Here is a 26,316-nt window from a genome sequence, read left to right as displayed (position 1 = left end):
AAAAGAAGCTCCCCCTCTGCTTCTGTTCTGATGTGTTGCAGCAGCGGGATTCACTGCCCTGCAGGACACACAGCACACATCATCAAAGACAAGTCTCACTCGGGCTCTCACAGTCTTGACAGACACCTGATGGGGTGAATGACGGACAGACGGATTAAACAACAATATGGTCGTCGGACGGATGGGCCGATACGGAGGCTTTGAGAAAACACACCTCTGTTTTTGGTGCGTTGTGGCGAGAAGAGTCGGCTGATAAACACTCGAACCAGAGACAAGAATCAGACGGAAGCACTCTTTGTCTTCAGCACAATAGAGGATCTGAATGGTTTTCACCACCTGGGAGACTGCAGGACGCTGTCTCCCAGGTGTGTGTGTGTGTGTGATGGCAAAAGGTGTGAGCAAACACACACACACACACATGCTGAGTTCTTTCACTTCAGTCAACCTGCAGATGTGAGTTCAAGCTGCGTTATCAAGGATCTGACGCTTCTAAAAGAAGATCATGTTGTTGGATCTGCACGGAAGAAAAAAGGGAGAAGCAAAGAGATAAAGAATTAATGAAACAAGACGGAAACAGAATGGAAGGACAGTGAAGACGGTTTATTTTTTATCTAGCACACAAGAAAAGAACCCTAAAGATGCTGGAGAAAAAAAACATGATCATTTGAACATGAACCAGGTCAGGCTGGTCTCATCCAGCAATCGTAGCAAAAGCTACAAAAAAAACAACACGTGTTTCTGACTTTCGGAGGAAAACGCACAGAAAATAAGGAGTATTTTCATAAGATATACCAACCGTTGTATGAGGATACGCTGGCCAGGTTGAAAAGTATTGTTCATGCATATGCATGTCGTGCACACAGTCTCTAAAAGATGCATCTGATTTGCAAACAAAGTGCCCTATAGATATTAAATATACATGATATATATATATATATATAGATGTACACTTGTTTGCATATTTAAACGTGCATATGTCATAACAAGAACACCTCGCAGGTTACAATGCCTTATTGACTCTCTGCACAAGATTCGTATTGAATTACAGTTTAGAACTTAATTAGACTGATAAACCCAATTTAGTTTTGAAAGCAACAACACGGATTAACAAAGTGCATTAATGTAAAAATAAAAACTGCTTTAGTTCCTGAATCCCAGCCGTTCTCTGTAGAAATCACGGGATAAATGAAGAACTCCCCCCGGTCGTTCTCGTCTCCTCCAGCTGCTGCTAACGCTCCGCATCCTCTGCAGTCTCTCTCTCTGAGGAGCCGCCTCATTCGAAGTTAATTTAGCAGCAAAATGAGCAGAGACATGGTGAGCACACACACACACACACACACACACACACACTGCTCTGTTTAGAGGAAACACTGAGATATCTCTGCATCCTCCAAACACTCTGCAGTAGTCTAGTTGCACTATTAACCTGCGGAATGACAAGAGCATCGGTAATTAAAAGCTTGTAAAATACAACACGCTTGCTTTTCTCGTTATCAAATCTATTTTTAAACAAGTGGGCTATTTTTATAGTGAATCACTTGAATCATAAATTAAAGGCCCGTGTATTTCTAACTGTCTCGTAGTGTTAGAGTAGTAGATCAATCAGAAGGTTGGCGGTTGGATCTCTATTGTCTGCATGTCAAAGTGTCCTCGAGTCAGACACTGAACCCACTCAGCCGACTGCTCCTACATGCTGAGGACGGTTTACATTTCATGTATTCAGCTCTGAGTATGTGACCATTGAATTTAAGTTTTAAGAAAGAACGAGGAAGAAACTGATCTCACCCCGGGACATTTAGAGCAAATTAGCTGGAAGCAACACAGCCTCAATCAGGAGAGACGAGTCAGATGAAGAAAAGATCATTGTTTATTATTATCAGACGATATGAGACGATAAAGAGTCTTTGGCCCTTGGATTTATAATCGACAGGCATCTGCCCTGAGCAGCAGCAGGATAGATCCCACGTAGAGTCCAGACACTGGTGGTGGTGGTGGTGGCTGATGAGGCCGATCAGCAAGATGATAGGCGAACGATTTCGTTGTGCTATTGGATAGAGACCAGCTGATCTGAACAGCTGATATCATGATTGACAGCCCCGAACAATGACAACAAGGGATTTATGAGATAGCATTTGTGAGGACTGAATGGCTGATGTATGAGAAATAAACTACGGGCATAAGCATGCAAGAGTGTAGTCTGCCTGACCGAAGTTATGCTAGAGCTTCATTCCATCAGAATGGTTTGAGAAACGCTGTAAATGCATATAAATCAAACGCCATTCTTCAAAACTGCTGGAGGGAGGGAGGGAAATATACTTTTCTGAGTTTATGAAACCATTGTGCAATGAAATTCGTTAGCATAGCCGTTCATCCACCCCAGTTTAGTCTTTTACTCTTTTACTGTGATTCGTGCCAAGTAGAGGCTAAAACAGCTTGCTAAACAGAATTTTGGCACGAACGGATTTTTTTTTACTTGCAATCACGTGAATATGGTGTATAGAAAGTGTTGAATCATAATTCTCGCGGTGCCCACGTTACCTGAAGGCAACGTGGTTGAGGACGGTCCTCAGCCTTCTTTGTTATGCTGTCACTCATGATGACACGCCCCTCTCAGTTGATGCCACGCCCCCCACGTTAGATCAGGGTTTAAAGTCTGAACTGAAAAAAACGACCTGAAAGTGAAAAAAATATTTGTAACCGAAAAAAAAAAGATTTGATTCTGAAAATATAAAATCTGAAAGTGAAAAATATAAGAACTCAAATATCAAAATATATATGAAAGTGAAAAATGAAAAAAGAAAAAATATTCAAAAAAATTCCAGGACTAAATCAAAACTATATTCAACCCCCCAAAAAAATGTTGCATTCACTTATTTTTATTTTGAATACATTGCTGTATTTTTCAATGTTCAAGACCACAACTTGAACTTTCAGGTTCAAAACTTTTTTTTCAAATGATCAAAGCTTTTGACCTGGATTTAGCTCCATACCTCTCCTGCAACAGTTAATATCCAGACATGAAATACATCAGACATCTCAACCACCAGCTTCTATTCATTCAATATTTGCAGAGGGAATTTAATCACATTTCCTTCCAGGCAGACAGATACTTGGGTTTCATCTTTGATACATTAATCTCTGGCAGTGCAGCAGTAAGTCAGTCGGGAACCAAAGTTACAATACCTGCCCGAGGAGGGGAAGTCGCTCCTCTAATGACTGAGATGTTGGCTCCAAAAACTTTGACTTCAACTTCCGACACGGCTAGTTAAACCTAACTAAGCGGTTTTGTTGCCTAAACCTAACTTGTTATTTTGAAAGGACACTAAGCTTTGACAAACTTACACTGACGAGCTGTGCTAACTCAATGAAATCTTAACGCTACAGGGTACCGAGTGCATCGACCTCCGACGCCGAGGCAGTGATGAGCGGTATGAGTCGGTATTTGACAAGTTGGGAGTGAGAACATGTTGTATTTACTGTATATATATATATATATATATATATATATATATATATATATATACACATACATTTTGTCCCTCAAGGCTCTTGCACAACATCTAACTCTATTGATACCAAGTGGCTCAATTGGCAGAGGGCCCAGGCTCAAAAGTTATTTTCTTACAGAACTTTGGAACAAGACTTGAATATATTTCTACAATCGATGGCTGTCAAAGGGAATTGTGTAGTGACAGAAGGACGACACTGATGTGTCTGCGGTTGTCATTATTAATTAGAGATCTGTCTTCAAAGTGAGAAGTCATCTCTTTCAAATATGGTGAAAAGTTTTGATGGAATTAAAAACACAGCTCCTTCAATATAATAGTGTGAATTATGGCCTGTTAGGACTTATAATACAGGAGTGTTTTATGGTGGATTTTTTTTGTTCTGTACTCGTCTCCATCTTTCTGAGGACATTTTGTGCTTTTCATATGTCTTCACGGGAAGTTTTAGGGTTAGTTTATTGCTGCTTTGCCCAAGGCTCTCACCTGCATTTGGAACCTGCATGGAAAGGGGAGAATAATGGCATCGCCTGATATTATGCACCTATGGATGATGGATGTGAGGGCAAACGGTGGTCGTTGGGGTAAAATCCAGAGATGCTCCTCCTCCGTGGTTTGCAGAAATGTAGAATGCCAACATTTCCAAAACCCATCCTCATGACGTTCTGACAGCAAGATGTCCCTTTGAGATGACTCAGCACGTGCACACACACCTTTTTGTATTTTAATTATTTAATGTGTCTTCTTCTCATGGTCCCCTGCCCGGGTTCTCGGATTATATGAAGGTCTGCAATGAACTGGCCACTTTAATATTGTATAAGGCTTAATGCCTCAGCTGCAGCTTATATTATACGGAGAACAGTCCTTAAGCTACAGATTAAACTCTTTTCACTGTTCCAAATTAAACATCAAAGACATAAATTGATAAACTATTTGCGCTCAGGGCTTTTGAACTATGGGAAAGTTTGTGTCTGATTAAATAAGTTTAGTGCAGTTTGTCTTCTTTTTAACCGCTAAAAGCTTTGCATGTATGAACTTGCATTTATCTCAAAACTTCTTTTGTTCTTTTCCAGCAGCGTCAATCTTTTCACATATAGCAGAGTCTTTGTTGATATGTTTTAATTAATTTAATTCACCTCTGATATTCCAGAACTCATAACACACTCTAGAGAAAGTGATTTTTTTATGTTGAGTCATCACTTCTTTCTCTCTTCTTCCAGGAGCTGGAGGTTGGTCTCCTCTGACCTCAGACAGATATCAGTGGTTGGAGGTCGACCTGGGCGGGCGGACGCATATCACCGCTGTTTCTACGCAGGGTCGCTACGGCAGCTCCGATTGGCTGACGGCCTACCTGCTGATGTTCAGCGACACGGGACACAACTGGAAACAGTATCGACAGGAAGACAGCATAGGGGTGAGTGCACTCAGACGTTACACTAAAAACTAAAAATGATATCAACCAGCGTAAAGGTAAAGTAATAACTAAGTGTGTCTGTGACTATAGAGTCAAAAAGAAATGATTTGCTTGTTCACTGCAGACGTGTTGACATGTCACAGTAGGAAAAGCTCAGTAATAACATTTTATTCAGTTGTCCCGGTGAAACAAAACCCTGAAACCAAATTCAGTCATTACTCCATTTCTTAATTTAAACTGTAAAAAATGTGACATGTCAAAATGAACAAAAACAAATGCTGCTTCAATAACAATGTTCCTTCTGAAGACACCAGACAAAATCATTGTGCATGTGATGTGCTGATAATCGATGTGCTCACTAATTTGTTTATCAAATTTAAGCATTTAGTAAAAATGCCCCTGAAATAAACGTGTTTAAATGAAATAAGCGTCCTGGATATTTATCTAGGAGACCGCTGTTAGTGTTATTTCATGTTACTTTTGCAGTTATTTGAACCCAAACCACAATAGTCCAACACCTAACTAAGTGGTTTTGTTGCCTTAACATAACTAAGTTGTTTCCTGTGAAGACAGAAGTTAATTCTAAAATACTGCATCACGCATGTAACGAGTGCAAATTGACACGTGTTGCTGGACTTAAGAAGGAAAATGAGGAGTATTTCTACCATCAAATATCATACAAGCCGTTGCATTAGGATGCCAGGCCAATATACAAACTGTAACTTAAGGACCCCAAATGTGAGGGAATTAGCATCTCATTCACGCCCACAATTCTTAAAACGTTGCACTGTGTTAACCTCATTACACTTTAGTCGGTAGAGACTGTCAAGTATTACCTCAAAGCTCTAAGTACAGACAGAAAATTCTCCCTATTGCAGTGACGCTGTGACGAACAGCCTGGGTTTTAAAGCTGGTGATGAGGGAAGACTCTCGCAGCGATGGGTAAAACTAATGTCAAGCTAAGACTCCTTCACAGAGAGAACAGGGCTTCTCGCGGCTTAAACGCTTGTTGATTTCACACTCAACATAAATCAGGGATAAATCCACGGCAAGTCTCCAAAGTCCTTTTAAAGCTCCGCATGTTAGTCAGCCTAGTTTATTGGGGCTTTCGGGGGAGCAGAGCCGACTGCCGAGCCGCTTCATCAGTCACAATTCTTCCAGGATTTCTCTTTTCCTTTAAGCTCACAGGCCAGAGTTGGTGAGGCGGAGCGATGCTCCCTCCTTCTCTAATTTTCTCCTTCCTCTCTCAAATTCACATGGAAAAGGTGTGAAAAGAAGCGAGCAGATGGTGTTGGGAATAAATAATCGTCCCCATCATGGAATATAGCATCCTCAAGTGGTAATGGAGGCAAAGGGAGTTGAAGTGCATCATAAACTTCCCTATAGCAATGATGAAGACTCTGTTAATGAGCATCATCCTCAAATGGAAATATAGGCTCTATATGCCAAAAGCTTTAAGTGGCAGTAGAGGAACATTAAAGTGTTGCAGAATGTGAAGGAGTGGAAGTCGATGTGTGATTCGTTACACTTCATTGATTTACTTTCATAAACTTTTCTGACGGTTTGTCAGCAGGATGGAAAAGCATGTTTTTTTTTAAACAATCGCCAAAACGACACCGTTCATCAGAGCCAGACGCTGTAATAAACCTGTCTTAGTTGTTGTCATTTCATCTTTCCGACGGTCCTTGAACACATCATGTGTAACAAACGCTTCCGTCAGAAAAAGCAACTGAAACAAATTGTGATATTGCATCAAAAACGTTTGACTCTACATGTCTCATTTAAAATCTCGCCCTGAATAAACCGTTTGAAGTATCCAGATCCTGAAAACAGGATTCAATTCTGAGCTCCTCAGCGCAACTAGGAAGCCATGATTGATTGGCTGAGACCAACAGTCATGTGACAAACATTTCCAACATTGGTAACACATTGGAACAATGTTGGTTGTATTGATTCCATAGTTTGCAAAACTTTCTGAAATAAATTATCAAAGAAAATCAACGTGCGTTTTTATCTTTTTTTATGATTTATGGCATTGTAGCTGCGTTATACGGCACAAAAGACATTTCTGAGTTCTCTCTACTTCTAGACGTGTGTGTGCGGTTTCCACAGAGGTGCAGGACTTTTATACATTACAGTGAAAATCAAGGCAACAGAGAGAAAAATGTGACAGGAGCGAAAAAACTCCCCTTGAGGTTCAGAGGGTTAAATGAATAATTGGCTTTTAGCTGACAGTTAGCTGCTTTAGCTTGAAACGTCCAATAACAATCTGAGCCGGTCTGTCGGGTGAGAGGATTTCTCCTGTTGGAAGTAGTTTACGAAGGCTTCAGTCATGTTAACTTTTGTGCTCGTCACGTTCCTCTTTCACTTTAACATCACATTTTATCAAAGTGGGAACTTCTCCTCGCCCTCCTTTTTACTTTCCTTCTCTTTACTTCTGTCCATTCTAAGTCTCTCTTTAGAGGACGTTCTGACGCTACTCGTGTCTTATTCCAAGAGCCAATGCCTCCACTAAACGACGGGCTGTCATTTGTGGCGGTTAGGACTCTGTTTCCTGTCAGACTGAGCTGTTAAAGGCGGTAAAATCAGTGACTTACTGAACGTGGTTCCGATGATAAGAGGGCCAGTTTCAAAGCAGCACACTGACCCTAAATACGCAGATGTGTTTCAGTCACAATATCAGAATCACGGCCGGTTGGGGGTTAAATAGTCCTGAAATGTAATCTATTGGATTTATGTACATGGACATGAAATGTCTGTTTTTTTTCATGTCGCTCAGGATGAAACCGATGTCAGTGGAAAGTCAATTAGGATTTATTAAACGTATCCATGTGACGATGCAACTGTCAGAGCAAGTGGCGTAGAATTACATCTTGACAAAGGCTGGAGGGGAGACGGATGCAACAAAGACTTTAAAACATTGTTCTTGACTTTCTTGTTCCATGGTGTTGTTGTGGTTTTAATGAATAGCTGTACGTAGTTATTGAAGCCCATTAAAGTGGTTGTGTTTCCAAAATCTAATGTTTGTTTTGTAACGTAATGTCGTCACAACCAAGAAGTCGTTCTGAACGACACAAAAAAAACCTCCACATTTGTGTCCTGGTGCACAAAACCAATACATTTGCATTTTGTGACTCTTTCACAAACGGCCGTGAGACTTTGTTGACAATAAAGGTCTCCGTCCTCTGCATAAATTAAGATACAAGTTTTAATGCTGAAAGTGTTCAGATATTCTCTAACTTTGCCGTTCTCCACCGAGAGGTCAGAGGTCAGGATCAGTTACACAGCAGCAGCACAGAGTTAGCATTCAGTGGTCTCTTCACGGACACGTCAGTCGCTCACTCAGCCGTCCTGCGGCACCTTCACTTCCAAACTGGGCTGGAATTCTTCAGTGAGATTGTAGGTTAAGTTTACAGTATTTGCATATAGATTAAAAAATCAAATGAAGGGATCAGAGCCGGTATGCAGACTTTGGTTTCTTGGTGAAAATCAAGACAAAAATCAGAAGCGAAGGTAATTTAGGGGAAAGAGATCCAGATTCAGAACAAATGTTTTCACTTACGTAACACTATTTTACTTCTTTGTCTGTGTGAAGAGAAGCAGAACTACCTAAAAAGCAAAAGGAAAGTCGAGTTATGGTCGAGAAAATGTTCACGGTTGAAAGTGAAAGTTAACGAAAGGGCTTAAGATCAAGTTTAAAAAGGTTAAAACACATCCGGGATGAGTGTGCAGGGATCACAGAGGTTAATACATGTTGTTCTCTCAGGACCGAGTGTTTACCAAAGCGTCTGAAACTACAACTAGAGCTTCACAAATCCAATTTTCTACCTGATTGAGACTCCGTTCACCAGAAACGTGGCCCTATCTCCACAAAGTTCCCTTCATTAAGAGGAAAATTAAACGAATCACCTCTCACAGAAGCCTCTCTCAGAGCGTGCTCACCTATTAGACCTAAGCTTGACTGCAATAAACATCCGGAGGGAGGAAGTTCACAGTTCTCTTCGTGGTGTCAAAAGATGGACAGATGCATGGATGGAAAGCCAGATAATGACTTGCTGCTGCTGCTGCTGCTGCTGTGTTTCCAGGCTTTTCCAGGTAACAGTAACGCAGACAGTGTGGTCCAGCACAAGCTGCAGCATCCGGTGATCGCCCGCTACGTCCGCCTCCTCCCCCTGGACTGGAACCCCAACGGTCGGATCGGACTCAGACTGCAGACCTATGGATGTGCTTACGGTCAGTTTGGACTTTTTATTATTTTATCCTCCATTTATAGATATAAACTAAAAAGACGAGCGTAGAGTAGAGAATCATTCACATTGTTGAATGGGACAAAAGATTATCTACGTACCAGTAAGTATTTCAGAATGCTTTCTAAATCAAGTTTGTTTAATCTATTAGTTCTAATCAGAGTTTAGCAAAAGATTAAAGTAACTAAATGTAAAATCAAGCAGAGCTCTGTTGCACAATTAAAAACTGATTTGTCTAGTAAATCAAAGTTTATACCAACATTTAATATAGATAGTATAATCAATATAATGCTTGCTTACCCAAATGAAAATGTATAGTTGAATAAATACATTGTTGTGCTGTCTGGAAAATAAGAAAGCTATAAAACAGAGAGGAGAGAAACCTGTTAACTGCTCTGTATTCTTTAACAAAGCGTTATGTTGTTTACGAGCTAAAAGGTCAGTTAGCTAAACGTTACTCATGATGACTCGACATAAAAGCTGTAATTTCTCCTGTTTTGAGAAAAGCTGTTGGCTGATTTATTGGAGCCAATAATCGGCGATGAAACAACAGAACAGTAAGTAAAAGAACGTTTCACAGTGAAGATAAAAGAGGCTGTTGGTCCAAACGTCCTGTTCAGCTCCAGAGCAGTTTCCTTGTTGAACCAACGTCTCAAAGGAGATTTAGCAAAATCATAAAACTTTGCTCGTGGAATTTTATTAGTTTTCTCAAACCAACCTACAAAAAAAAGCAGCAAAAGTTTAGTGTAAGTTTAAAGTTAATACTGGAGTTTATTTGGAGTTTAAAGTTTTTGTGCAATAGAATTTATTCAAATCTAGGTTTAACTAGATTTGACTAGAAACAAAACTGACATTTAAAGAGATTCTTAATTCTTAATTTTGAGCTAGTTTAAAATTTTGGCTGAACATCATTTTTAATTAAACCATGATTTAATACGGTTAAAAAAATGAATCCTTATTTGTTGATCTTTTGTTTCATGTATCCTACAACAATGTCCGTTACCACTGATTCATGTTTATGTTCAATAGCTCAAATCAAACATGTGTAACATGGGATACGACGGAATTCACATGATTTCACTTAAAACACTGGATTTGTTTTCTCTCATCCTGCTGACACGAAGGCTGACGTACAACATGCTGCTGGATTAGCTGACGCCAACTGCTTTTTTACCAATAATGTTATTTTGTTATTATTTTGTTATTCTATTCATCAACACAGGAATTTCCATCTCTTTTCGTTTGTTTCCAGCTTGTTGTGTTTCAGCTTTTATTGTGCAAATTCAAATGTGTACATGAAGATGGATAAAAACACACTTTATATACTTCTATACTCACTAATTGGAGATGAGCAGCAGATGGGAAGCAGGCGGCAGATCAGCCTTGATTAGAAATGAGCCACAGGAGTGACAAACAGTGAAGAATGGGCAGGAACACCAGAAACAGCGTGAGAGGAGAGGCAGTGAGGGCAGAGGAGGCAGGAGAGGACACAGGAGAGGACACAGCAGCTGTGGTCGTGACAGTAATTAAAGGCCTCTTCCAAAGTCTGCTGTCTGGCAGAGAAACTTCCATGAACGAAGTCAAGCCAGTGTGTGAAGTTAATCACTTCATCTTTGCCACCAAACAGGATTTTCAACACACTTGTCGTGTAAAATCCATCTATGTGACAATGAAAAATGAGAAAACCACACGCTGCACGTGTAAAACGAGGGACTAAGACTCAATGCATGAAATATCGTCATATGTGTTTTGTAACTCTGGTGCGAGAGTGAATTATCTTTGCAAGAGTGTGTTTGGTGGTTTTAGCTGTCAGCTAGAAAAAATATAGGCTTTAAATTCATTAGTTTTGAGAGTGCTGGCAACACTTCCTCGTTTAATCGGATGCAGAAACTGATGCATCTCGGCCGACGTTTCTAATTTGATGCTCCGGTAGCGACGTTGTCGGCCGCAGGTTTGCAGCACAGCGACGCTCAGCGACACGAGGAGCATTGTTTAGTGTATTGTTTTTCACTAGAGTGGCGGGAAAAATGCTCAGTGGTCGATAATCTGCTCCTCACATTCAGAGATTTAAACTATTAGCTTCTCTGTAAAGAGTCCACAGGTTGTTAATGCTTCATCACTCACCTTCTTTCTTTTATGACTCATGGACACATATTTTGGCAACAAAACTACTCGGTTAAGTTTAGTTAAACATCATGTTTCGGGTTAAAAAGTACATCACGTTTGGGTTCACACTTGACATGAACAACGGTCTCCTGGGTGAAAGTCCTGTGCTCGACCCAACCATCCATACATGGACTGTGATTCATATTTCTGATACGTTAAATACAAACGTAACATCAGTTTCCCTCAAACCATGAATGGGAATGCAGTTTCACTCATTTTAGTTTGTGGAAATTGTTATTATTTAATTACATGAGCATGAAAACAGGATCATTTCACAGAGTAAAGTTAGAGGAACAATCCTCAAGCCAAATCAAAAGGCGAACTCAATATTTACAGTATGCAGTGTGGGATTAATCCGTGGTGTCAGTGTGTGTGTGTGTGTATATATAATATAATGTGTGTAAAGGTGCAAGATGAAGCGTGAAGACAAACTAAATCAACATAACGGAAGCTGCAGCAAAGTGCTGAGTCAGCCAAAGAGAAGGCGTCCAGCTGCACGCTCTGACGATCACCTGCAGAGAGAAGTAGTGTTTTATGTTGGTGTTTACTAAAAACGTTCCACAAAGAATGCAGATACATTAACATCAACAAGGAACTACATTATTATCTTATTTGACCTTATTTAGCCGTGATAATAACCTGCAAGATTATGAATCTCTTTTATGAGGAAGTCATGGCCACAAAACTGGATAAATAATGAAGACATGAGGAAACATTAAAGAGACTTAACACCAAAAACAGAACATTCAGTGCTGAAACGATCCTTAATCCGGCTTTAAACCCGTACGTGGTGACGGTGACGGTTGTAGAGGAGACGTATCTGTGATGTATGATAGTTTCTGCTTTCAGTAGAGAACAAAGATACGTCAAATGTTCTCAGACAGGAAAAAGCTCCGTTCCACAGTGTGGAAATCTGAATCAAATACAAATCATAATGCAGCATGATGTACTGAATATGATGTTTTCAAAGAAGATGAATTTGCATTCAAATACACAATATCATCATAATCAATATTATATAAATGCAAATGAAAAGACAAACTAAATAGAATATGGACTGTTAGGTGTGAGCTGAAGCTTCTATAGCTGACCCCTTATTTACAAAGTATATCCTAAAAAGCAACTTTCAGGTTCACCCCATGCAGAAACAGAAGTTTGTAAACGTTTCCTTTACTTTAATAATCGTAGCTCAGAGAGCAGAGCCGGGGGAATCCCAGAGTGATGTTTCCTCGTGCCGTTAAACTTTAGTTTACATTATTTATTGTTTGACACACATTAGAGAGACAGGTTCTTTATTGTTAACGATGATCAGTGAGAGGAAACCAGACAGTTACTCTACATTCAGCTGATTGATTGTTTGTTTGATTCATCATAAGTTGGAGGTACAGAGAAATGATTTAAGAGTCCTCTACGAACAAACCGCTGCCACCTCCTCTGGGAAGAGATTTACGTGTTTTGAGAGCAGATCTTCAAGGACGCGGGAGAATCTAAACTTTGGTGACATACATGTGTCGCACGCTGCATGACGCTTATCCTTCTGGTTCAAGCATTTACGTTATTTACATTTAGATTACGTTTTATTTAATGTATTTCTGTCGTTAAAAAAAGTAATATTTCACCTTTTCGTTGGAGGAAATTGTAAATGCGTGTATTCACATCTTAAATGTGAGTGATGACCGCTGTTTCTCAAAATTAAGACATTTCCCTAAAGCCTGAATGTATTGATTTCTTTGACTCATGTCTGCTGTTTTGTGTTGTTTCCAGACTCTGACGTGGTGAGCCTCGATGGCCGCAGCAGCCTTCTCTTCAGGTTGAGTCCCAGGCCGAGGCAGACGACCCGGGAGAGCATCTCTCTGACCTTCAAAACCCTGAGGAACTCTGGGATACTTCTTCACGCTGAGGGACAGAGCGAGCACAGCCTCGTGCTCGAGTTACAGAAAGGAAAGCTTCTGCTGCTCCTCCGAAAAGGTACAAAGTGTAAAAAACCTCGTCCGCACAACTTCGTGATTGCGCAACGTCTCACTTGGCGAGTGAGGCAATTTCAATAATTTCATCATTAATTACTTATTTTGTGCAAAAGAAAATAGACTAAAAATTGCCAGAAAATAGACGGAATAATATTCGTAAAAAACAACATTTTTCTCTCTTTTTGCAATCCACACTGCCACATACGGGAAGCACAGTTTAAATTGAGTGAAATGATTGACTTAATAAACATCTTATGGTTGTGAAAGACATGCCGCTATCTTGGAGGAGTGACCGCGAGGTTAACCGTGTGGCATCTTCTTCTTCTTTGCTTCTACACAGAGATGTTGTCTGTTTTGTTTCTGAAACTGTGGCCTGAAGCAGATTTAATCGCTGTTTCCTCACCGTCTGCAACTCGTTCTGATGGATTTGGGTTGTTTGTAAACGCCATGTTTGGTTATTCCTCCATCTCTGATCCTTGTGTTCAGTATCTGCTTCGCATTTATTGGGGAGTTTTTTTATGATGATGTTAACGATCGAGTCAAACTTGAGTAAATGTGAAACATGACATCGAGGGGCAGCATTACTTCATGTTCAACATGCACACATATTTGATCATGTATTTTGAAATGTGTGTATTGCTTCAGAAGACTCCACCACAGTGCCGGATCCCATGAGCAGTTGCCTTGGTTCAGTTCTTAGGAATATACCAGCCTCTCTAAATCCATTGTTCTGCCCTTTAAAACTTCATCACGTTTAACTTTTGATAAACAGAGGTAATTAACCACCTTGCACCTTTTTACCTGTGTTTTTACCTGCGTCCAGCCCCGACCGGATAACACCGCGTTATTCGCTCCCCCGTGTAGCCCGAGCAGCTTTCAGCAGTACTTAACAGAAGATATAAATACACCAGGCTTACTGAAATGTATGCGCTCTCTCCCAAAGCATCCCATTTCCTCGCCGCTATACATTCATCAAAACGTCGGTTCATAGTTCTGCAGCTCACAATTAAGCTCTGCCCTTCTTCTGTTTTTTTGCACACTGGAATATTTTGTGAGAGTAAATACACCGCGGGATCAATGCTCGCTGAGCTCATGGCCTCTGGCTGAGCTTTAGTTTGAATAAAGACAGGATATAACTAATGCACACCTAGTCCTTGCACTGCAGTTTGCTGGAAAGTGTGCTGACGTTGCACATCTCTGTTTAGACTCAAAATCCAAGAGAGAAGCAGCTTCTTTTGACATTTTGAAGCATCGCTTAAATACACATCTATCTCGCCGAGCCTTTCTTTTCCAACAGCACGTCCCAGTTTGTATTCATCTGTTGAAATCTTTTTATTGCACTTCAAATGTAAGTGCAAAATGCTTTCTTCCTCCCACTTTTCTTTATTTTATCTGTAAAACAACATTTATTTATAAATGTCCAGCACTTTGAGCTAAATAGTCTGTATGAAATGTGCAATACAAACATATTATTGTTATTTTTATTATTAAGACACAGAGAGCGCAGAGAAAACTGCTCAAGTGATGCATTGAGTTGGTCGGGCCCTGAGGGGAGGACGGGAGCTGCTTGTGAGGCTGAGAGTTTGAGGTGAAAGCTGTTAAAATGCAGAAGATTGATTTGTGGTCGTTCAGCCTCCATCCTGTATTAAATGGACTGAAGGCAGAAATGTGTGAAAAGCACTGGTCTGATCGGATTATTGTCAGTGCAAAATCAAGAATGTTGCACATTATTTTTAGCATAAAGAGCTTTTGTAGCACTCGTGTGCTGAACATAATCACTCGTTACCTGTGAAGCAAATGATGAAATGATTCCTGTTACGGGCATCTGGGTTTTTGTCCCCATAAACAAAAAAACAGATGCTGAGTGGACGCAGACGATGACTCATCCTGGATGAAGTCTGTCAGCTGTGTCTGGTGGGCTGTGTTTAGTGTTCAATCCTGCAGTATTGACTTGTCGTGTTATTCAACTCCATCCGTAGTGATTTATCAGAAGGCGTCTCAGCTTTGTTTGGTCATACGTGGTTGTAAATAAACAGCTTAGCCTTCGTCGAGGAAGCGGCTCGCTCACGTCAGAGAAAGAGTCCGCTGTGCTTAACTTTGCAGCCCACAGCTGAATCATTCCAGTCACACACACACACACACACACAGGATGTTTGGCTCATGGTGACAATCTGATTAGCTACGTAGCCTTTGAGGCTAAATCCAGCCTTTAGTCACTTGTCTCAAACAAGTCCAAGTGTTTTGAAACACGCTTATACCAAGACAGAATGTTTAAACTTCACTTTTATATTTATGGATCATAAAAAGACTTTTAAAAAGGTAGAACAGCAGTGGAATATCAATGCAGCATGGCTTTTCTCTTCATGTTCTTGGCCAGGCTTCTTTATAAGTCTTCAAACACACTTTGTTTGTGAGCAGGTTCAGAGGCTGCGCGTTATGTTCGTGTTGACTGATTGTGCGTATCGCCTCAATCATTTAAGCCGAGCGGAGTGAAATGAAATTGACGAAACAATTACAGCAGTCTGTCATCTGATAAGAGTCGTCAATGTCTTCCAACAAAATTAGATTTAGAGCCGTAATGCAGGAGCAGACAGCAGATGATTAGGTGATATTGCCTCGGGGAGCTGTCTGGAATGATCTAACTCAGGAACCTGCACTGTAAAAAGTAAAAGAAAAAAGTCTTTTAGGAACTTTTTAGCGGCTTTTCGGGTCATAAAAACAGATCCCTTTAAAAAGAATCCCTTGAAGAAGGCGACCTGAGTCCTGAGGATACGCGCTGAAAATCCAGACGACCTCAGTGAAGCATTAGTGATTCTGGAGATCACACAGGGGAACTCCCAAAAGTTCCTTGAAGCGCTGCAGACATGAAGGGCAAACATTATCGACGTGAAGGATCTTCTGAGCCGGTAAAGTTATTTGGAATTGAAACAAAAAAATACACCTGAAGGGTTTCAACTGTTTCGCTCATAAAAGAAAAGTCAGACCTTATTCTTATAACTTCGTCCTCCCGAAAACATTTACCGATGCCCTGCGGAGCTTTCTGGTAAAGTAGCAAAGCTTTATTCACCAAAACACACTGGACCTCATGCACATTCATGAGAACCTATAAATGCATAATTAACATCTCTCTCTCTCTCTCTCTCTCTCTCTCTCTCTCTCTCTCTCTCTCTCAGTCTGCTGATCAATGATGATTAACTACACCTCCCTCTTTCCTTCCCTCTCTCTAGTCTCATGCCAAGTATCCGTCTGACAGATCGATGATGATTGATGACTGAACACATTTGACTGTCTCGGTCTCTCACTGTCTCCCTTTCTCTTGACTCCTTTTTGCCACACAGACAACGTTTCAAACAATATCTAATTCGTATTTAATGGCCGAGTGCTTTTAGCTCCGTCTTCACCTCCTTCTCTGGGCAGAGAACCAGCAGCGTCTCCTTTTTATTTGTTTACCCCGTTCAAAGTACTAAAATAAAAACCTAAATGTGTATTTTGGATTGACAATATCAACTTTCTCCTCATCCTCTTCTTCATCTCACTCTTCCTCCTGCGCTGCAGGCCGGAGTTCTTCTCCCGACAGACAGCATCTCGTGTCTCTGGGCAACCTGTTAGACGACCAGCACTGGCACCACGTCGCCGTGGAGCATCACAGCACTCACCTCAACCTCACCGTGGACAAGAGCACGCTGTGGGTGCAGATCCCACCGAGACTCACCCACTGGGACCATGACCAGGTACGTGTCCGCGTAGGTGTTGGACGCACACAAAAACACAATAAAAAACACTTACAGTAACACCTGCTCACCTGTTTCCCCCGTGCAGATGAGTGTGGGAGCAGACCACGGCCTCGGCTCTCGGAGGTCGGTCGGGTTGAACAGAAATTTCCACGGCTGTTTGGAAAACCTGGTTTACAACGGCGTGAACCTGGTAGACCTCGCTAAGAAGAAAGACCAGCGGGTCACTGTGAAGGTAAACCGGCTCCCGATGTGCTCATGAAAACCGTTTGTGTGTTTCGACACGTGCACTGTAGCCACGCTATAATGTGCAGTCTGCTGGTTGGTGGATGCCACAGGAGCCCTTCGGTTGGACGCACTGGTGTATCTGATCAACGTATTCTTGTGCATCAATTTGTAAGATATCTCACGAAGAGTAACGAGGCTGCGTGAAAACTTTCACGCCATTCCTGACACGTCCAAAAATAACGCTAGAGGGGAACGTAGAGCGTCATAGTTTGAAGCTCAGGGACACTGACCGGGCGTCTGTATCTGACAAGCTGAGAGAAAAAGCTGTTCATGAGCAGTATCATGATCAAAATAAATGAATATAAGATGAAAGTGGGAAGTTAAGTACACAATATACTGTATATGTCTGAAATACAATTGATGAAAAAGTAAAAATATTATCTTCAAGCACACTTATTAGAGTTTGAAGAAGTTGGGAACATATCTCCTCACTTTCATCTCTTTTACTTTAAATAGATTGCGTGTGTGTGTGTGTGTGTGTGCGTGCGTGCGTGTGTGTGTGCGTGTGCGTGTGTGTGTGTGTGTGTGTGTGGATGGTGGACTGTGTCAAGCAAATGCACAACACTGCTGAACCTCATGCAGCCGTCTTCGCTTTCACTTCCCCACAAAGAGCTTTCGGATTTGATCAGGTGTCTGTGTGTTGCCTGTTTGGCTGCAGATAGAAGCCCAGTGGGGAACCTGGGATGTAACACATCCCTGTTGCTGTCCTGACCGTGGACCTGCTGCAACCACCACTTCTCAAAAACTACGAGCCTGCACACAGAGATGACCGACTGCTCCCAGCCCCTCATTCTTTGCTCCTCTCTTTATGTCTCTCACCTCTACCGCTCCCTCGTTCTTCCTCTGTGACCTTAGAAAGTGGGCTGGTGACATCAGTTTGATCTCCTGGTGCTTATTCTAAGCCTGGCTATTATCATTATGGTAATACTCTGATGCTCTTTAAGGAGACTCGCTGATGAGATCTCTGTGCATCAGGGCGCCGCCACGCAGCGCTGGAAATTAATTCAAATTCATGCGTTATCGTGTTTTCCCTCTTCTGCTGTAATAACTTCTCTCTCTCTCCGTATCTTTGCCCCCTCTGCTCCTCCTCTGCTCCTCCTCTGCTCCTCCTCTGCTCCTCCTCTGCTCCTCCTCTCCATCCACCTCAGGGCACCGTGACCTTTTCTTGTGCCGAACCCGTCTTTGTTGCCATGACGTTCACCAGCCCCCAGAGTTTCCTCCGGTTGCCACGGTTGACGGAGGCGCCGTCGACGGGCACGTCGGTGGGGCTTCAGTTTCGGACGTGGAACGAGGCGGGGCTGCTGCTGACCTTCGATCTCCCGAAGGAGGAGGGCGCGGTGTGGCTGTACCTGAGCAAAGCCAGGGTCCACCTGCAGATCCACAAGTCTGGCAGGGCGCCGCTGGAGCTCAACGCAGGTCAGTGTGACCCCCGAAAGCTCCGACTTAAACCTCTGTGTCCTCACCTCAAGGGTCTGCATTTAAGAAATGTACAAATCAATAATGTTTAAATGAAGCAAGGCAATATAACAACAGAAAGCCCAACAAAAGCAAAAAGGAATAATAATAATACAAATAAAACTAAACACAATAAAATAAAATGATTACATCACATAAAACCAGTCTGTAAAAATAAGTTTCAAGAAGTAATTTAAAAGAAGATAATTGATTCTGAGGGCCTTATCTCCTCCGGATGTGTTGCTCACGGTCCAGATAACAATCCAATATTCACAGCACAGACGCACCGGAGCAGAGACTGACTTTATTTTGAAGGATTTGTTTTTGTTTCTGTCAGTGGCTTTTTGCAGGAAACTGAACTCGTGGCACGATATTTCTTTATATAGTCATCATGAGACACAGAGCTGACAGAGAGAAACACACGTCTGCACACATTTCCAGAAACTATGAAACTATGAAATAAAATGTCAATCCTGAAGCCCGAAAGCAGAAATATCCATCCGGCCGTCTCGCTGTAAAGTCTTTGAGCCAGATGCTGAATCCTCACCGGATTAAACAGCATCGATCGGCAGCTGAGCTTGACCTCTCACCCCGATCAATAAGCGAATGACTTCCTTAACCTTCCAAGAAATTAAAATCAAGACGGTCAATACATGCGTCTCTCTATCCTGTGTGGTCTGTGTGTCCTCAGGCTCAGCTCTGAGTGACGGTCAGTGGCACTCTGTGGAGCTGATCTCCAGACGAGGACATCTGACGGTCTCCGTGGACGGAGGTGAAGGAGCCACAGCTCACGCCAGTCCTCCGTTTCTCATCACCACGGGTGGTCAACTTTTCTTCGGTGGTAAGCAGGGGGATGAATAAGTGAATACAAGCGCACAATCTTCTGATCAAATATGCTTTCATTATTGCTTTGACTTTAAAAATTCATGGTTTCCTCTTGTTTGCTTCCTGTCCTTGTGTGCAGGTTGCCCCCCTGAAGGGAGCAGCCAGGAGTGCATGAACCCCTTCAAGGCTTTCCAGGGATGCATGCGCCTGCTGACCGTGCACAACCAGCCGGTGGACTTGATCCCGGTGCAGCAGAGGCTGATGGGAAACTACAGTCACCTCCAGATCGACATGTGCGGCATCATCGACAGGTCAGACCCCACAAAAAAAAGCACCATTTGTTTGATAATGTTTGACCCAAGCAAAGGATATGCTACATGCAAAATTGGTTCTTAACTTTATTTATCCAGGAAAGTTTGGTTATTATATGTAGTAACGGATTGTGTGCGTTAGAAAGAGCATAGCTCTCACTTTGTAACCCCAGTTAATCCGTCTTAAAGCTCTGTGACTGCTTTCCTGTGAAATAGGGTTACACATGGATTATTAGACAGCAGCAGATTGGATACAGAGGGAATTATGACAACAGTCTCCAATCCAGTGATTGTTTTGTCTCTCCAGCACCATATATAGCTTCCTCTCTCTCAGCTGAAATGCGGTTTTGCTTTCTTCAGAATGTGATTTATTTGTGAGAAGCGGCTCCAGAGTTGGTCGGCTCGGTGCCTCGGCGTGGGATTGAGTTTGGGAAAATTCTGGGATGTATTGTTCTGTCAGTGGAGGAAGAGCATTGTCGGATTTAAGTCTTCTTCTTTGCCCTGTTTGCTTTCTGCCTCTGCTGTTCTGATTGTTGCTGCCAGATGATCATCATCATCATCATCACCATCGTGCTTATGTTGATTGTTGTTTTTATGTGCTCTTGGAGGCCGACTCTACCCTTGGGGGAAAACCAGTTTAAGTGCTATGAAGAACAGCTAGCACTCTATTGTGAGGGGAATCTCCTGCACTGAGATTAGAAACACCAAATGTCCTCATATATTTAGATTAATTTAGATTAAAAAACACTTCAACAAATGAAGTTGCTGCTACATTATTTCTATTTTTGTCTGGTTATGCATCTGTTTGCGATTAGAGGCCCTTTCACACCTGGAGCGTGACGAATTAACGACACGAAAATGCTAAATACTCACCTGTGAATAATAAACGTCGAGGGCTTTTATTGTGAAAGGTTAGAACGGAAAAAGTTTACCATCCAGGAGCCTCCGTGTTCATACAGATATAAATATAAAGATAAGCACAATCGAATACCACCGTTGGACAGAATCCTTATTATAGACGTGTCCGTATCATCGAGTGCTGAGTGACAGACCGCCGCCTCTAATATGCATGTTGTGCAGGAAATGTCAAGCAAAGCTCAACTGTCTCAGTTTAATGTTGTGTTGTGTTTGAGCAACAACACGTTGCTCTCAGAACATGACATTGGACCTTTTTCCCGAATCATTAGAGCCAACTTGTAAATGGCATGCATGTCATCCTCTGAGCAGCCGCTGTTAATTAAATGTCAACTTGAAATATTGATTTACACTTCTTCCGACCCCTCACCTCCAACCTACGGTGTGCTTCCCTGATAATAAGCGCTGCTCGACTGGTCACATGCACACTGAACTCTGGGGGGGAAAAAAAGACTTTCTGCAAGATGCACGTATGCATATGAGCAGATAAGCTAAGCAATGGACAATGAACAATGGACTGCTGAGTTTAAAATGCATGTATTTAAAAGTACCCACCTGCTTCCGTCCACGCTTACTTCTTTAGATGAAAAGGAACTCAAAGAAATTAAAAACCAATCTGACAAGCCTGCTGAGTAAGGCTTTTTTTCCAGCAGTGAGTTTCCCAGACTAAAAGATTAAAAAGACATGCTGCTCGCCCGCTCTCTCTCTCTCTCTTCCTGTCTCTCTGCAGTCACAATTTGCTGACCTCATTTCTCCTTCCAAATATGTTTACCCAGTCGCCGCTGAGCTCCATTCATCCCAACTTTCATCCCCTCTGTTGCTCCCTCGCTCCTTCCTCTCCGTCGATCCATCTCTCAACCTTAATTCCTCTTCCTGCATCTCTCTCTCTCTCTCTCTCTCTCTCTCTCTCTCTCTCAGCATCTTCCTGTCCTAAGCGGTTCATTTTTCTTTTGTTTTCACTTCCTTGTTTTGCTCGCGGCCCCCAGCTCAGTCCTGACACTGAGAAGGAAAAAAGTCCAAATTAAAAACAGCAGAGTTTGCTCAAACATGTATTTTGGATTCCACAGTGTATTCTTAAAAGTTATGAGAAGATGGAGGACAAAATCATAACACCAGGACTATTTAGAAGCAGGTTATATTGTTATTAACAAATTCCTGGAAAAGATAAAAACCAATGAAAGAAAGGTCTGTCTACGTATAGCTTGGTGTTGCTTTTGCCTTTGTGCCATGTGTGACTCTGTTGTTGGTCCAAAAACAAAAACTATTAAAAACACATTAAATAAAAGTTGTAACGTTGCCTTTTATTCCGGTGATAAATGAGGCGGCGCAGCCACAATGAAGTGTTTAGATATTGAATTCCGTGCAGAGTAAAGGTATAAAGATTAGGGCAGTGAATGAACGAATGCATTTACTTTTATCTTCTGTGATCTTGGTTCAGTTTCTACATAAAGAGAAAAACTTTAAAAGGATGTTTTTGCTATTTTATCACCAGGACAACCTTACACCGACCTCCTTACAATAAGATACGAAGCGTCTCTCTCTCTGTCTCTTCTCTCAGGTGTTCTCAGAGTCACTGTGAGCACGGAGGCAGCTGCAGTCAATCATGGAGCACCTTCCACTGTAACTGCTCCGGCACCGGCTACAACGGAGCCACCTGTCACAGCTGTAAGGCCGTGAAGCTTTGTTAAAGGTCACACACACACACACACACACACACACACACACACACACACACAGTAACAGTACGCACTCCGTGTGTGTGTACATGTGTACGTTTGCACCTGTTCACATGTTTCCTTTAATGAGACAACCTGCTGCTTTAAAGTTTGATTCCAGGTCAGGTCAGGTCAGGGCAGAAGGCAGAAGGCAGAAGGTCAGGCTTCTCTCCTGCAATCACCGCTGTGTGAGCATCGAGACGTCTCAGTCGATGCAAAGACAGATTTAGAGGCGTAGGAACGAGGGAGGAAGAAGAAGAGAGCTAGAAAGGTTTAAAAAAAAGATGGACAAATTAGAAAGAACAGGAAGAGAGACTCTTCATTAGTAAACTGATTCTATAGAGAAAGGTGTTGTTTAGTTCTTTGACTTATTACCAACAAAGTATGACTGCATTTTTGTATTTACCCGTGCATGTGCTTATCTTTTACTTTGAAAAAGCAATGCTGAAATAAAATACAACTGTTTCATTGTAAAGACTAACGGGCTCCTTGGGCTAGCCATGACTGGAATCATAAAAACATTCCCGTTCAGATAAATAAATGTGCCCCTTTAATCAACAGCTATATCTATTTATTATTATTATATCATATAACATTTTATGTATCGCATAAAAAAAATACACAGCTGCACAGTCTGAACTTCAGCTACAGCTATTAAAAAAGTCATTTAGATTTTTGATGGTGGAAATAACTACCACTGCTGTAAGAATATAAACTGCGTTACAGTTCGCTCCAGTGACTACCTCACTGCGTGTCTCTCTTAATAATTGTAACACTCGCCAACACGAATAAAATAATTCCATATTCAACGTATCCTTGGTTTGCAAAAACGGCCACTCGGCTGTTTTTCAACCAATAGCAGACACAGAAACAGGATGACAGTAAACGTCATTTACTAATGACTGTGATGTTTGTGATGTTTGTGATGACGATGGTGTTGATGATGATGATGATGCCGTGTCTCTTTCTCCTCAGCGATACACGAGCAGTCCTGTGAGGCGTACAAGCACAAAGGCAACTCGTCGGGCTATTATTACATTGACGTGGACGGCAGCGGACCCATCAGACCACAGCTGATGTACTGCAACATGACAGGTAGCTGACACGCACACGTCAAACACGCAGCCATGCTGTCCTCGTTCATCCCGCCTCTGTTCCTGTCCTGCTGAGTGACACATAACTAGACATGAAAAATAAAAAAACATGCTTTTATATTTCCTTCCTTCCTTCCTTCCTTCCTTCCTTCCTTCCTTCTCTCTCTCCGCCAGAGGACAAGACCTGGATGGTGATCCAGCACAACAACACGGATCTGACCAGAGTCCGACCGTCGCCGGGGGAGGACCAACACTCGGCTCACTTTGAATACGCGTCTGAGGAGGAGCAGCTGGCGGCCGTCGTTAGCCAATCAGAGCACTGCGAGCAGGAACTGACCTACCACTGCAGGAAGTCCCGCCTCCTCAACACACCGGGTAAAGCTTGTTGATATACTGTGACGCCACATTATTTAAAACAGTGAAGTCTGTTGCTATCTCGTAGATGCTCCTCATCACGACTCAGCTGATGGGTTTAATATGCCATGAACTGTTGATTGTAAAGCAAAACTTTCGTCATACGACCGTGAAGTCAAACTGAATTCGCTTCATGTTTTTGTGCAAGGATTGCAGCTATTGTGGAGTAACTTTTCCATTTCTTAGAAGAGGATCAAAACATTTTCGCTTTCCTTCAAAAGGCAGCAACATTGTGTCAATTTCTGCTCGTTTCATGCTTACAGTCTTTTCAAAATAAACTTCTTGTGTTCACAGGAAACAACTTAGTTAGGTCTCGGCAACAAAACTACTTGGTTAGGTTTCGGAAGAGATCGTTGTTTTGGGTTAAACTGACTTTGGAAATGCCGTGACTACTTACGCAAGTTAGCTTGGTCAGATTTAGGAAAAGATCGTGGAATACTGAAGTACGCAGGTTAGGTGAAAAAAACCCAATATGTGACAAAAAAAATCAACTTTGACTTTTTGTTTCACATGAGGAACAAACAGGAGTCTCCTGGATGAAAGGTTGGTGTGTATTGGACAAAAGAAACCTGGCAAATGAATCATTCATTCATTCATTCACGTGCAATATCGATATCAATATATACACCACTGTCCAATAGATGTTCTATGTGATATCAACATTTCGTTTTATATAATAATACAATCATTGAACTCAACCGTTAGGTCCGGTTCTATTTAATTTGAGTTTTTGTTAGTTTTACGGTTTACACTCCTTATCTTTACTGTTTGATTACTTATTTATTCCACTTGTTTTGTGTTTCACTGATGCCTCTCGCTGCACTCTCCTCTCTGCTGCTGCAATAGAGCAAAGTCCCTCACTGCTGTGGGCGTAATAAAGGTCTCGTCTTATTGGTGTGTTGCAGACGGCCCTCTGCTCAGCTGGTGGGTGGGAGGTCCAGGTGCGGGACAGGTGCAGACTTATTGGGGCGGAGCTCCACCGGGCAGCCAGCAGTGTGCCTGTGGCCTGCAGGAGACCTGTGTGGACCCCAAACACTACTGCAACTGTGACGCCGACCGCGCTGAATGGTACTGTGTTACTTACTTATATCAAAACCAGATTACGCTGCTTTAAAAGAATGTGTTATTCATAAGACTGCTATATCAAATGGACGGATAGGTAGACGGATCACGTATGGTAATCTTTTCCCCTCTAGTCTTTGGTTTCCTCTTTAAATTCTTCTTCTTCTTCTTCTTCTTCTTCCTCTTCGCGTCTTTTCCCTCCCATCCAGGGCCAATGACTCAGGCCTGCTGACCCATAAGGAGACCCTCCCCGTCAGATCTCTGGTGCTGGGTGACGTCCAGCGGCCCGGCTCAGAGAGCGCCTACAGGGTCGGGCCTCTCCTTTGTCATGGAGACAGTAAGTCCGGATCCCTCAACATCACCTTGTACATGTCATTTAAATGATGCATGCTTGTATGTCAGTAATACTGGCAAGAATTAGTGGCCTTTGATTGGTGAGGAATTGAATTGCAAAACCATGATTGATAGGTTTTCGTTTATTTGCAGAAAACGTCTGGAACGCTGCATTTTTTGACAAGGAGACGTCGTACCTCCACTTTCCCACATTCCACGGAGAGCTGAGCGCCGACATCTCCTTCCTGTTTAAAACCACTTCATCCTCCGGCATCTTCCTGGAAAACCTGGGCATCAAAGACTTCATTCGGATCGAACTCGGCTGTAAGTTATAAAACCTTTCCGGTTAGAAGTCTAATCCGCACTTCGCTTAGATGTTGAGTACATCCTGAGCAGGAAGGATCATCCCGGGGAGTTAACGTTTCACCTTGAGCGAACTCAGCTGGAGGTGACCGCCTCCACCTCCACCTCAGAACGTCTCTTCCCTTAAAAAGAAAAAAATCACTTTCCAGCGACACCGCCATTTGTTTTTCCTCCTCTGGGAAATTACTGCGGTGGCATCGTTGTAGTCCAGAGTGTAGAGTGCTGTGTATCATTGCATCGTACTGGATTCATCGTACTGTAGCACTTCATGGTTCACATAGTGTGTGCCGTTGTAGCCGTTCTTTAAGACAACAGCTCGTGATAGTGTTTCATTTCTTGGGTTTAATCCGCTAATGTAGACACGTCACTAATTATGATCGCTTTACGATCCAAAGCAGGTTTAAAGGGATACTTCATTCCCAAAATTATAGTTTTTATGTTACTATACCTGTTTCTTTAACTTCTTGAAGGGAACTTTCTCTCATGCCTCAGTTGAATCGTATTTATTTGTAA

General features: G+C 42.1%; 1 protein-coding gene across 1 annotated transcript in view; it reads left to right on the top strand.

Annotated features, from left to right (window-relative positions):
• LOC306703539 (contactin-associated protein-like 4) overlaps positions 1-26,316 on the top strand; it is a gene marked incomplete at both ends in the record, with an annotated part of 62,128 nt that overhangs the window by 20,939 nt on the left and 14,873 nt on the right. The window contains 14 exons of the mRNA XM_079169537.1: positions 4,724-4,917; positions 9,003-9,150; positions 13,095-13,298; positions 16,853-17,028; positions 17,117-17,263; positions 18,465-18,738; positions 19,469-19,612; positions 19,736-19,907; positions 22,381-22,487; positions 23,513-23,632; positions 23,806-24,006; positions 24,951-25,113; positions 25,317-25,444; positions 25,594-25,764. Of these exons, the coding sequence (XP_079025663.1) occupies positions 4,724-4,917; positions 9,003-9,150; positions 13,095-13,298; positions 16,853-17,028; positions 17,117-17,263; positions 18,465-18,738; positions 19,469-19,612; positions 19,736-19,907; positions 22,381-22,487; positions 23,513-23,632; positions 23,806-24,006; positions 24,951-25,113; positions 25,317-25,444; positions 25,594-25,764 (2,349 nt within the window). The remainder of the gene's footprint in view (positions 1-4,723; positions 4,918-9,002; positions 9,151-13,094; positions 13,299-16,852; positions 17,029-17,116; positions 17,264-18,464; positions 18,739-19,468; positions 19,613-19,735; positions 19,908-22,380; positions 22,488-23,512; positions 23,633-23,805; positions 24,007-24,950; positions 25,114-25,316; positions 25,445-25,593; positions 25,765-26,316) is intronic.

This window comes from Pholis gunnellus (assembly GCF_910591455.1).
Source record: "Pholis gunnellus genome assembly, chromosome: 11".
In the NCBI taxonomy this organism is placed as follows: Eukaryota; Metazoa; Chordata; class Actinopteri; order Perciformes; family Pholidae; genus Pholis; species Pholis gunnellus.
Note: the sequence above shows the minus strand (reverse complement) of the source record. Positions and strands in the feature narration are given on the sequence as shown.